Source organism: Octopus sinensis, linkage group LG1 (genome assembly GCF_006345805.1).
Source record: "Octopus sinensis linkage group LG1, ASM634580v1, whole genome shotgun sequence".
NCBI lineage: Eukaryota > Metazoa > Mollusca > Cephalopoda > Octopoda > Octopodidae > Octopus > Octopus sinensis.
This window is the reverse complement of record NC_042997.1, coordinates 182212606-182226553: the sequence shown is the minus strand read 5'-3', so window position 1 is coordinate 182226553 and position 13948 is coordinate 182212606. Positions and strand designations below refer to the sequence as shown.

Genomic DNA, 13948 nt, shown 5'->3' with positions numbered 1-13948 from the left:
TGTTCTTTCCTCACAAATGTGTAGCATTATGCTTAATTTAGAAATAATTATTCAACCCTTTATAAGAAAAATATTTCTAAGCTCTCCTTTTTTTTTTCTATTTTCTAAAGCTATAACAAAGTCATTTTGAACTAGCTTCAGTTGGAAGCAAAGCAAACAATGATAATGTGAAAACACTGCTGCAAAATGAAGTCAGGTGATATGGATAATATTAATCAATATGTGTAGCAGTAGCAGCAACATTTATTCATAAATTTGATCACTACAAATACTATAAGAAACTTAAAACATTGAGAAACTGTTTTGATTTAAAATTACAGAAACTTGACTGAGTAACATGTTAAATAATTAATTTTCACAAGGAAATGAGGACTGATGAAAGAAATAATCATATTAGAGTTTGTCTGATTAAAGATTTTGGCTGCTAAGCTCCAGGTACGAGTTTGTTTTTAAGGGCTACAGTATAGCTTTAATTTCATGGCATGAAGAAGATCAGATGTATCATCCTCTCTTTTACTGCAACAATGGTTGACATAGTTCTCACAAATTTGAATGTATGAGAATTGTTTTTACAACTGGATAGCAATCATACTGCTATTCACTTAACTGAGAAGCTATAGTTGAATGTGTTTTCTAGAGACAAATTGAAGTAAGGAAAGATATATGTATTGTTAATGGCCATAATTGAATAACTGTAATAAGGTCTGAACTCACAGTTATGTGGTCAATAAACTATCACTTTAATTTAGTGGTTCTCAAAAGGTGTGTTGCAAGAGGTATCTAGGTGCACCATGGATTTTTAAAAATATAGTTTAAGGCTTTAGAAAATCCATATTAAAGCCTGAATGTCTCAAGAAATGTATAATCATAATTTTGTTCAACACAAATATGATTACTGAAACAGTAATCAAAAGTTTATATTCTTCAGTTTTTAACTTTATTACCAGTAAGTCCATTATCATTTGATTAGTTCCAGTTAAATCCTTATATCTTTAAATCGTTTCAGCTTCAAAGCTGTGGTCATGTTTGAGCACCGTTAAAAACAAATGATTAAAATCAAATATTCAATGAAAGCCTTTTAGTATACTATATGATCAGTAAGTTTATTAAAAAACATTCAGATCATTACAGTAACAAATGAGATTAAACCTATCACAAAACTGAGAACTATGAAGTGCTGAGGAGGCAAAAACAACATATATTATCTTTGAAGGTGTGCCAAATTAAATCCAGTGTTACTATTGAATTTTTATATTGTAGTCAAATAACAGCTGCAGGTTGTTAATTTATGTTAATTCACACACACAATATCGTTTTTAAAAAAATGTAATTTTGAGCAGAAATTTTAAAATGACAATATGAAATTTGTTGAGCCTAGCTTTAAATTTCAAGAAGCTTTAATTCTAGGAAGGAACATTTGATTTTTATAAAAAGGAGAAGCATTATTTTTAGCTAATGAATGTTATCTTTTTATCAAATGAGCAATGAGTGAATGCGAGTATGAGTGACTTTAAAATGCACTGTATGCCCTTCTGCTAGGTATGGTACTTCTTATCAAACCTACTTGATGAAAGAAATTAGAAAATTAACACTATTGCTCCAATGAGTGTGTGTGTCAATAGTCTGATACCTTAGTTTCTATTGCTTTTCTCACATCATGGTATGATTTTAATCACTCTACTGAAGAAGAGATCCATTTGCCTCTTTATATTAATCAATTAGTATACTAATTAGACATGATTTCACATAGCTTTCATTATCTAATTTCTTTCCTTCACATACTCATACCTATAATGACATGGTCATGTAATGACACTTTGTGTTGTTGTGGTTTCCCCAATAAAAGTTCAATGTTGCAACTCAAGTTTATGTGGTAGAATGGCTTCAATATGAAATGGCTCAGATTTGAAAGTTCCATGGAGATTTTGGCCATTGATAACTGCTTGAAGAGAATTTTATTATCATTAATGCCATCATGTCATCAAAGAATCTCTTTGGGTTCACCTGTGTTACATTCTTGGCAACAGCATCAAGAAACCTCTACATGGTTGCTCAACCAGTGAGAAATAGTAACCAAATTTTCCTGAGATTATAGCACTCTTGTCTTAAAAAAAAAAAAGGAACTTTAGCTAATCTAGTCCCATATGCCTTATACCCCTTCACCAAGAAAGACATAATACCTAAATCTGGAATGCTCTTGATTTAATCAGGAATGATCTCCGGTTAAACAGCAATGATAAAATAAATTTAACCCTTCTTTGTCTTCACTTAATTGCAGTCAGAACTCAGAGTAAACGCAAAAAAAGACTACTTATGAAAATGAGATATAATGATATAATGCATTCGTCTAGGCATAATGGATGTTCAAATAACATGAAATGGCAGTTATTATAGAACAAGATTATGCTACTAGTCACAATGTCTAACAACTAATCAAGACAGGTTTACAAACAATTATCAAATTTCATCTATACCAATTTAATAGTTTTAAAGGTTACATAAACATATATTTTAATTAAAATGATGATGATGATGTTATTGTAAAATGGTTAAAATACTTAAGCGAGAATACACACACAAACACAAGCACACATAAGTTTTGCTTTTAATGCTTATATATATGTGTTTTTCAAACCAGTATGACAGAAAGGTAACCAAATATAAATACAGTAGGTTTTCATGTAATGTTTTGTTAAGACATCATCATCATCATCATAACATTGATGAGAAATAAAATAAAACTAAACACTAAAACAAAAATTTGTAAACTGTATGATAATCCTATAAATACACCACAATAAACAATGCGGCATGAGAGCATTCAGCAAGTGCTACAGGCAAGCTTATGATTGGAGGTGACCTGGATTCTGGATTCTCTACTTTTATAGACCAAGGCTTAGTAAGCAATTATGTAATAGAACAATCTTTGGATCATTTTAAAAGTATATAAACAATTACAAACATATAAACAATGATGAATAATGATAATAATAATCTAACTTCTTTTATTTCACAGTTGACACTTAGGTACACCATGTCTACTATATATTTTGTGGAGATGTATCTCCTTTAAGGTATGACAATACTTAAATCATAAAATAAGTATGAATAGTAAAAGTGGTTTTGCTTTATGCCATTGCACTTAAAGTCACACTTCTCAATAAATAATCAAACATTAAGAGAAGACCTGATATATAATAATTAGAAGCATCATGGCAAGTGATTTAATGATTCAGTCTTAAGTGGAAGTGGCAGCTTTTTTTTTTATAGCTAGGTTAACTGAGGTAAATAATATGCCTTACTTGATGGTACACAACAACAACCAACACAGAACTTAGATATTTAGGTTTTATATCTACTCAATTTCCAATAATGCATGATTTTTAACACTTAGAAGTCAGTAAAATAAATGACTTTAGAGATAACAGATAATTATGGTAATAGCAAATACCTTTCAAAATTTAAACCATATAACTGGCTGAGGAACATCTCGCAGTACTATAAGTTGTGATTCAAGTGTTTTGCAACAACCTGATTGAAAAACTACAGAAATTAAACATTAAGATAATAAAACTAAGAGTTCAGTATGCTGTCCATCAGTCAGAACTTTGGCACCTTATCTACAAAGTCAAAAGAAAGCACTTCAAAATATGATTTGGGAATAAAATAGATAAAAATTGGTAATGATGTATCATCTATCATATATCTCAAGGTGAAAGAACTTAAAACTTGAAAATGTCAACAAAATCAGGTGCGATTAATAATAAAATACATTCAAGTATCAACTGTGGTTGATAAAGTTTTAGATAAACTAGCTGCCAGCTCTTTCATAATAAATTACAAGAAACAAGTACTTATACAAGACTAGTACTACTTATCTTACTGATTGGTGGCATCTGAAATCAGAACACAGATATTGTATCCTATCTGATACTCCACTAGCTTAATAATATTTTTCTCATAAACACAAACAGTGGATGTAATAGTGCAGTAAAACTGGATATATTTCATATTTTTTTTTATTAGTCAGCAAAAGAGGAACAGTGGTCATCACTACTGCATGCCTTCCTAGAGAGGCAAGGCTGATATCAATTTTAGCAAATCAATATCTGCAGAAAAAAAAATGTGAGCAAAGCATGAACTAGACTAACTGCACCAAATACATGCAACAGAATTCTTTGCATCACTAAAGCTACCAGGAAAAGTATAGATGTCACACATACCAAATTCCTCTTGCTTATAAATTTGAGGTTTCATGCCAAAACACCTACACAAAATGTTTTTTAACAGTGGTAGTAATTAAGAGACTATCTATCAATACACACACTCACTCGTACCCATATGTAATATATGGAATAGTAGGGCTTGATAGTAGGGTGTCTCTGACACTTTTACCAAAATAAGAATCCTTCATAGTACCTTAAATATATAGCTAGTATTCCTTTACTTAAAAACTATTACTCTAACTTTCAACAGCTTTTATATATCAGATTACACATCTACTGGCTGCTTCCCATAAGGACAATAAAAGAACTGGATTACTGTTTGTTTATTGCTTTAGAAATCTGTGTATGTGTGTGTAGATGTGTGTGCATGTACATGTAAGTAGCAGTCCCTTCATCTGCGTAGTTAGAGAGTTGTATGCAAATAGAATGCTTATTTAAATATACATATATTCGTGAGTGTGTGTGTGTGTGTGTATGTGTGTGAGAGAGAGACACACACATTCAGATCATGAACATGCCTAGATTGAAGTGTGTGTGTGTGTATGTTTTGGTATGTATAACTGCTTGTATTCATACTTAAGGGCATGCATGCATAAAAATAAATGTGACTAGGTGTACACATGTGAATAGTTTCCATGTTAGCATGGATTTGTATATGAGTTCTTGATATGGATGCACGGGAATGATAGTATGTGTGCATACTAGAATGTGTTTGTGTCCATATATGTATGTTAGTATGCATGCATATATGTATGGTTCTATGTATACACTGAAGTATAAATGTATATGAACACAAATGCATGTACAAACAATAAGTATATCTTTGCCTAAATCTGACATTAAATGGTATAGTGCTAACTGCAACAATACAAATGTATAGAAATTAATAATTCATGTGTATTGTGGGGCCTCTTGTAATTTTCATCACTTTTTTCTATAACATGTTTTTATCAAAACAAGAGAGAACTGGACGTCAGCTTCACTGTAGCCAAATCTCCATCTATTGATTCCATTTTCTGTTTTTAATGTGTTTAGTCCAAAATTTGTTCAGTGTTTAATATATCAAACTATGACGATGGTGGTAATGATAACAATAATAATTTCTGATTTGGGCACTAGGCCAACAAATTTGAAAGGAATAGGGTTAGCTGATACCACTGACCCCAATATCTGACAAGTATTTATTTACCCAAGAGGGATGAAAGGCAAAGTTGATCCCAGTGAGATTTGACCTCAGAATGTAAAGAGGTGAAAGATAGGAAGTCTAATATATTTACATTTAGCTCTTTCACCCATTATATTCCTGCTAAGTCGCTATCTACTACCTTTCTCTTTGATAATCTTTAATATAGCACTCAATCTCCCTTCTATTCACTGTATTATATAGTCTGTGGAATAAAGGATGGCATTGGACCTATCCTTATTCAATTCCATTTCTCCAGCCATCTTTATGACTACTCTCCCATCATGACACCTGTGTAATAAGGGATTGCATCAGATCTATCCATATTTCATACACCTACATCACCCTTATGTACTGTTAATCATCACTCTCTTTTGCTATTGCTCATCGCTATTACTATTCAACAATCGGCTCTCTCTCTCTCTCTCTTAGCAAGAATCATATAGCTGTCATCACTCTCTCTCTTTTTTATTACTTCCTCCTTTACCATGTTGCTCCAAACACTGCTTCTCATATTATACTCTTTCCTCTTTCATTGTTCCTTTTCTCTCATCACACTCTTAGTTAATCACCACGAACAAACAGAGATAACAGAGTAGTGAGGATATTTTAGTCTTGCACAGTACAAGGCAACCTCAGTAGTACTGGTGCAAATTGTTGGCAAATAAATTGCAACAATGTACAGTTGAGAGGTGTCTTTAATATTCCGAGGACAAAACAACCTCTCTAGTGATGTTATAACATTCATCCAATGCACTCTGTAGAGTGACTGGTGTTAAGAAGAGCATCCAGTTGTAGAGATGATGCCAAAATGGAACTTAAGAGCAAGGCATAGTCTTCAACCCATCTAGAAGTGCAGTAACTCCAAATAAGAACTGATTAGAGTCATAATAACCTGTCTAATCCAAGTGAGCAAGAAAATTGGTTGTAAAATGATGATGGTAAACATTTCATAAGAAATAAATCTTTTTTTAAATGCAGACATACTTCACAAAATACTATAAATTTTCTTATTTTATAAAATAGATATTAAAAAAAAAATTTGCTGCAAAATAAATAGTTGAACAACTGGCATTCTCTTGAGAATACATTTACTAAAATTATGTAAGTAAAACAAAAAGTTGCATCATATTGACTAATTTGATTACACAATAAAAATAAGGTGAGACATACCTCTATGCTAAAATATCCTCTGTCAACATAGTCTCCTAAAAAGAGGTAACGCGTTGTAGCTGGTGGTCCTCCAACTTCAAATAACTTCATTAAGTCATAAAACTGTCCATGAATATCACCGCAGACTACAAAATAAAATTTAAAAAAGCATGAAATACAGTAAAAAAAGTAAAAGAGAGAAATGAATCTTAGACATTTTAATGCATAATTAAATAGGGAAATACTATAAAAAAACCAAAAACCAAAAGGATTTTCAATTTATGAAAATATAGAATGAGGCTGAATCTTATAAATGAAATACTTAAAAAGAATAGTTACTGTTAACACCTTTTTAAAATTCTTTTCACAATTTTATCTAGTGATATTGGATTCTCATAAGCACTTTTTTGAAGTGGCACTTAACTCATTCAAAACCATATTTCTAAAGAAATATACAGTTTGTGTGTTCAATTAATTTTGAAATAATCAAGAATCTTGAGGGATTTAATCAATTATCTAATCTTTATATTTTCAAGCTGGTGTTTGAAATGTATGAAGCTTTCATTTAACTAAAACAATGGAGACATTTTTCTACCTTTTCCAAATTCACCAGCCAATAGGACATTCTTACAAAACCCTTCATCTTCCCTGGTTTTATGGATATCATGGATGCTCATTCAGTCTTCTCATTCTCATAGCTATTACAATAATTTATACTTCCAAAGGCGGCAAGCTGGGAAAAATGCTTAGCAATATTTTGTCTGTCTTCATGTTCTGAGATCAAAGTCCGCCAAGGTTGGGGTCAATACTGGGGTTGATCTAATTGATTGGTGCCCTCTTAGAGCCACATCTTGAACTGTATCTCAAAAATGGTAATTTGGAAGATTAGCAAAGATCTATTAACTCATGTTATAACCACTCACCTACAAATATTATTATTATTTCTGCTGCATCCTCTAATGCTATGGCAATAGCTTTTTCTTCTCCTCTGTACTAGAATATTACTACAATATGCATACCTCCACTGCACAGGATCACTTAATAAACCTCAGCTTATCACCCCTACTGAGTTTCACTAACACCCCAGGATCTTGCACTCAGTATTATGTCTAGCCATTCTTTAACAGTGCTTATATCCTTCTAGGATTTGCCTTCCTGTTAAAATCTTTTTCTGCAGATATTGACCTACAGAGGTTCAAACTAAACATCAACTGAATTGATTCCATTAGCCTGGGAGATCCTCCTCTTCCGATTAACTACAGAAAAAAAAATTCCTTTCACTCAAATATACTGCATATTATTCATCTTAATAGTTCGTACTTGATATTCCATTTTCACTAGATCTTTTCAAATCTGAAAACCTGCAAGCATACAAGGTCAAAAGGCAAATCTTGTTGCTGCATAAGTTCATCTCCCACCTCTACATGCACAAACATCTTCATCACTTATCATTACACATGCTGCAACTCAACATTGTCTGTGAATTCTCTCACAAATTTCCTATTCTTGTCAAGAATTAACATCAATTATGCCACTACTTCAGAAGCTTTTCTTGTATGGCACATTTTACAGAAAACAGTAATTTGGTTGAGTTATTACAATGTTAGATAGAATGCCCAGCAGTATTTATTGTAGCTCTCTGAGTATGAATTTCATCACAGTCATCTTTGCATTTTGGGGTCAATAAATAGGGCCAATCAAGTTCTGGGATTGATAACTCACTCTTTCTTTATCTCTTCCCTTGCAAAATTAACTATTGCTTATAAAATTGTGTCTAGTAATAAAAACTGAAAGAAGCAATGAGGAGATAAGGTGAGGGAACCACCTTTGTATTCTTCTGAGAAAATTCTCTGACAAGCACACTGCTTGTCATCAGGTGTCATTGTTGACCTGATAATTCAAGGGAGGAGCACATTTTAGATATTAATGTATACTAATGTTCTTGTGTGCTTTGAAAAGAGGTTAAATTTCTTTTATCAAACTTTCAGTCCATGGCCAAAAGCAAGCTGCATCTTCTGTTGCTATTATAATTTATTCTGATCTTCAGATTTTGCCACCCATTGCATACATATTTCCAATTATCCCAAGCTTTTCTTCTTAAACTTCACAAAGACAAAACCATTAATTTTAAAGAACTGTTATCTTGCCCGTGTTTTGTTTACAATAAAACAACATTCACATTCTTCAAGCACCAGTTTCACACATTTTCCAACCCTTCTGGCTGAAAAGGGATCTCTGAGATATTAAGAGAATGCCCTTTCTTTTCAGATAGAATTGTAAAAGTGATTAAATTTCCTTTTACATAAAACACAATGAATGATATTGGAAATCTACTTCTGCAGCCACAATAGAGGAAAACATTTTACTTGAAAAAAATATCACAGGGGATTGTGGAGAATGACAAAATATAAAAGAAACCAACTGAGAATTATAGTTATAATTCAACTGCATAATTCATTAACATACTCATTTATTGTAGAAGTAGTGCAAAAACAGCTTTACAATATGATAGTATCAATGATGCCACATATCAATAGGGAACGTTGACAACTTAAAAATAAAGGATTATTATCTGGTGTATGGCATATACTTTTATATGAATTGACAAGATCTTTCATATATGGAGTGAATGGCAGAAAAAAGATTTATTGAATGCAATCAGTATTCATACACAAGTCAAATTTCAGTTTTTGAGGCGGGTAATTGAATTAGAAAATTCATTGCTGTATAGATGCTATGAAACCAAATAAAAATTGCCATGTAATTGAAGTGCTGAATAATCTGACGGAGACAGATATATAAAGATTAAAATTCACATTGTTGTCTTAAGCAAGGAACATTAATCTACTTTCTTCAAATAATCTAGTTAAATGTGAGTAACCTTCTGGTTTAAAGGTCATGGTTTGGCATTAAGAAGAGCCTGTAAAACAATTTCAACTTAGGTTGCATGGAAACATGAATTTAGATCCATGAAACTAAGGTGAGAGAGGGGGGGGAGAATAATGATTAGTTTAAATAACTCAGTTATTTTTATAAATATTGAAAATCACTTCAAATTTGAATAAGTTAAATATCATTTACATCATTATCATCATTTAAATTCCATGATCTGACAGGTCCAAAGACTGCATTGTGTTTCAGTGTCTGCTTTGGCATGGTTTCTACAGCTGGATGCTCTTTCTAATGCCAAGCCTAAGGAACCAAGTAGTTGTATCATGATTGCTGTTTAAAAAAAATAATTAAATGGCTGTACTTCTGAGATGAGTAAGATGCACTGTTAACTGCATGTCTGTCTATACTATGTTTTAATCAACATATTCTTTAATAATCTTCTGGGGCCATGCCCTGACTGTATGGTTCTTAATTTCCCTTTTCTGCTTTCAAGACATTGGAGTGTAGCAAACCTGGTACAATATCTTTTAAGGTATAGTTAATTCTAACAATGCCAAGATTTACATTATTGACTTCGGAAGAATGAGAAAAAAAGTGGACGCAAGTGGAACCTGAACTCAAATTTTAAAGGAATAATAATAAAGAAACCACAAAATATTTGGTCCAATATTCTAGCATTTATATTTGTACCAGCCATAAGACTACAAATTATGATTGGATTACTGTCATGTCTAACATTTTTACTAATCTTCAACCAACCTCATATCTCCCATATCTTGAATTGGCAGCTTTTTCATGAGCTGATTCATTTATGTATGTCAATGGTGTCATATTTGGCACCAATCCAAAAAGGTACTCCAGGGAGAAAAATATTTCTCTATTTTCTTTACACTTTTTCTGTAATCACCATTGCTTATATGCTGAAAATACATCTCTTTATTCTTCCACGTTTTATATTATTATTCTTAATCCACTGAAAACTCACACTAACTCTACTTAGTTGATTGCATAAATTTTCCAGTTGAGATCTAAGGATGTAATAAATTTTAAGCGGAAAAGTAACAAAATTTAAAAAAGAACAACAATAACTATTTTTTTCTTTTTGGTTAATTTTTCTCTTCATTATATCCAAAATGAAAGTCAGTAAACTAAATTTTAGAATTCTACTTGTGCTATATTAGTAAATTTTCCTGGAAACTACATAACTTAATAGTCAAAGGAAGCGCAAATTCTTTAAGGTTAAAAAATATGTATGCTCCAGAGTCATTGATACTCAAAAAACTCAAACATGCTGCATTCTTCATAGCAGCTATTTTAATCAAAATTTCTGAGAGAGAGAGAACTAATGGTAATTATAATTCAACTCACAAAAAAAAGGGGAGATAAATTCTGGAAATCAAAAATGAATCCTTTAAAACACAGTTTAACTACTAAGGGGAAATTGTTATCCTTGCAAGCATGAGACAACAATCTATATGTTTTGGCCTACTAGATCTCATTAACATCACAAAGTCTGCTTCTGTGATGCACTACTTTCCTGAAGGTGCCCCACAAAATTCATGAGGAAAACATGGACCACTAAATATAAATTTACTTCTAACTACTTATGTAACTCAACAGGCTATATAACTCACCATAGTCCACCAAAACTATGGTTTGGACTGCTGGTGGTCCATCTGGATTACACTGCATCATGGGTCTACTCTGCCTAAGGTACCATGCAGTGGGGCTGAACTCAAAGCCCACTACATGGTACCTTAAGCAAGCAATTACTACTATAGCCTCAGGTTGGTCAATGGTGTGCAAACAAAATTAGGTAGCTACAAACTGTACAAGACCCATCAAATGTGTGTTAGTGTGCATGAATGAGGCTGTGTGAATATGTTTTGTATCTGTCTTCACATAGTTTAGTTAGTGATGATGAGACTGTTTAGCTAGTAGTCTATTAGCTCAGCAGGTTGCATGAAGTCATGGAATACAGTACCTTATTTGAATGCAAATGTCATCAAGAAGGGAATCTCACTATAGAATGCTCTCTTAAGTTTTGTCAAACTTATGTTATCATGAAATAAATGAATGTGAAAACAATGAAAGAGTTACAAATTTTTAGCTAGTATTTGAAATATGAACTGAAGGAAATAACCGAAATGGACCCAAGCCATAAATTTGGTCAATATAAGTGTGAGTTGTTTCCCTTAGTACTTTTTTTTAATGTGCCATTCCTATTTAACTGTATTTTCTCTACCTCAACATTATACATAAACAATGGACATAAATTTTTCTTTTTATTTCTCATACACAATGTGTGTGTGTGTGTGTGTATATATATATATTTATAAATATATATTATATATTGAGAATCTTTGAAATGTATTACTGAAATAAAGTATAGGATTAAAATAGTAATACTTTGAATACTAAAACAAATCCATATGGCTTTTAAAGAGTTATGATTAACATATTTATAGTACTATCTTTTACAAATGACAATAAAAATTAAAAAATGATCTGAAGTTATGAATACTTATTGATTTTTTACATCTAAGATGTTAGCCTAGCACATTATTGATCAGTGTAAAAATAATATAAAAAAAGTACTGTAATCTCATTCTGTAATCTCAAATTGTTTAATGCTGAAGATGAAGTGGAAATGAAACAGTAAAAAAATACCATTTAATTGGGGCCATGGCACCAAAACTTTAGCAAACTTAGTTGCTCTCTCAAGGTTTCCAAGAAGTATTTGTTTTATTAAGCATATTCATTAGTCAATGTACAGTATGAAATAAAAGCTGTTGTAGTAGTCCAGCTAAAGTTATGATACATATATCAATTCTAATTCCCTTTAACATTTTGGTACCTGAAAAGTTATATTTGTCATGGAAAATTTATGAATGGACCACGAGTTCAACAACTATTGTAAAGGTCTACCGTTAAGATATGTACTAATTACGATGAGCTAGATATAGTTTAAAACAAAGAAAGAGAGTAAGAGAATCACCTTACTTTGCTTTTTTAAAAGAATAGAATTGATTCTCCATAATGGGACTAGTGATCAAAAGACTAAAAGTATAAATCTATAATTTACAACAGAAGCCCATAAAATACTGCGGAAGTTACACCAGAAGCAAATCAAATAGGTTCATTGATTTAGATGACCTAATTATTGCTGCTAGTTGCATTTATAGTAACATAATTATTAATTTTTGATGGTTGGGAATAATTTACAAAGATATTCAGTTTATTTTATTTACTAAAGAATTTGATATAGTGGCATGTGGACTGAAATTTTTTGGCTGTGCATGCTAAATTAAAAGGATAGACTGTATTCAGGTAAACTAAGAAAGCAGCTGGGAATTAAAAGAGGTTACAAGCTAAATAGAAAACTGATATGATACAGTCATGTGATGGGAATGGGTAACTTGATAAAAATGTATTCTATGTTAACTGCAGGAAAGACTACATTACTGAAATATAGAATATTTCCCCTCTCTATGATATAATTACTAGATATAGCAGCTTAATAATAGTAATGATCCTTTCTACTAAAGGCACAAGGCCTGAAATTTTGGGGAATGGGTAAGTCAGTTACATCAATCCTAGTGCTCAATTGGTACTTATTTTATTAACTACAAATGGATGAAAGGCAAAGTCAACCTCATCAGAATTTGAACTCAGAACATAAAATAATGAAAATAGCATCAACAATAATAATAGTTTCTTACATAATAAAATAATTATTTAATAAATTATATAAAAAAAGAGACAAACAAATTTTTTCTTGAATTTCAGTGAGTTTATTAACACACTAAACTGTCACAATTATGGCTTCAATCATCAGACTGCATTGTGACAAGAAATTAAAATAAAAAAAAGAAAAAGAAAAAATAACAATAGTTATTTTCCACAAGATAATAATTGAAACTCAAGACACAAGGTTATTCAGAATGTCCAGAAAAGATTTCTCTCAATAATTACTGCCAGCTTAACTGAATTGATAAAAAGCACCTGGTAAAATCTATTATAATGGTAATTATTACTTGAAGGAACAACAAGAATGAACTATAGAATGAGAAGCATCAAGAGAAAGGTGGGGATGATAATATTTGAAAATGATTTATATTATTTTCAAATTATTTCTTTATGATAAAAATAATCAGGAAAAGTGCATTTAGAAAAAGACATGTTGAAATGATTTTTATCATATTTTTCAAGATGTATCTTCAAAGGATGATATTTCTTCTCCCTATCATAGTATGCCATCAGAACTAGATATTATAGAAAGTGTAATAGCTGTTACTGGTTATTATACTGTATAGACTCAGCATAGTAAAAGAGAATGCTGACCTAAAAACTAATATACCAGAGCTTAGAGACAACTAAATATTATTTCACACAAGAGTACCAATAGAAGTGGTAGTAGCAGTAGCAGCTGTTGTAATAACAGCAGTGGTAGAAAGATCAATAAACTTTTTTCTGGTTGCATGTAGCAGGAATA

The 13948-nt window shown here is 31.5% G+C and overlaps 1 protein-coding gene across 14 annotated transcripts in view; it reads right to left on the bottom strand.

The window, feature by feature from the left end:
- The window catches only part of LOC115212040 (serine/threonine-protein phosphatase 2B catalytic subunit alpha isoform), a 169830-nt gene that overhangs the window by 81166 nt on the left and 74716 nt on the right, over window positions 1–13948 (bottom strand). For all 14 annotated transcript variants that reach the window (XR_005001234.1, XR_005001229.1, XR_005001230.1 and 11 more), the window contains exon 3: window positions 6583–6707. Coding sequence is in view for 8 of the 14 variants with exons in the window: in XM_036507309.1 (XP_036363202.1) it covers window positions 6583–6707 (125 nt within the window). In the remaining 6 variants the exon portion in view is untranslated. The remainder of the gene's footprint in view (window positions 1–6582; window positions 6708–13948) is intronic.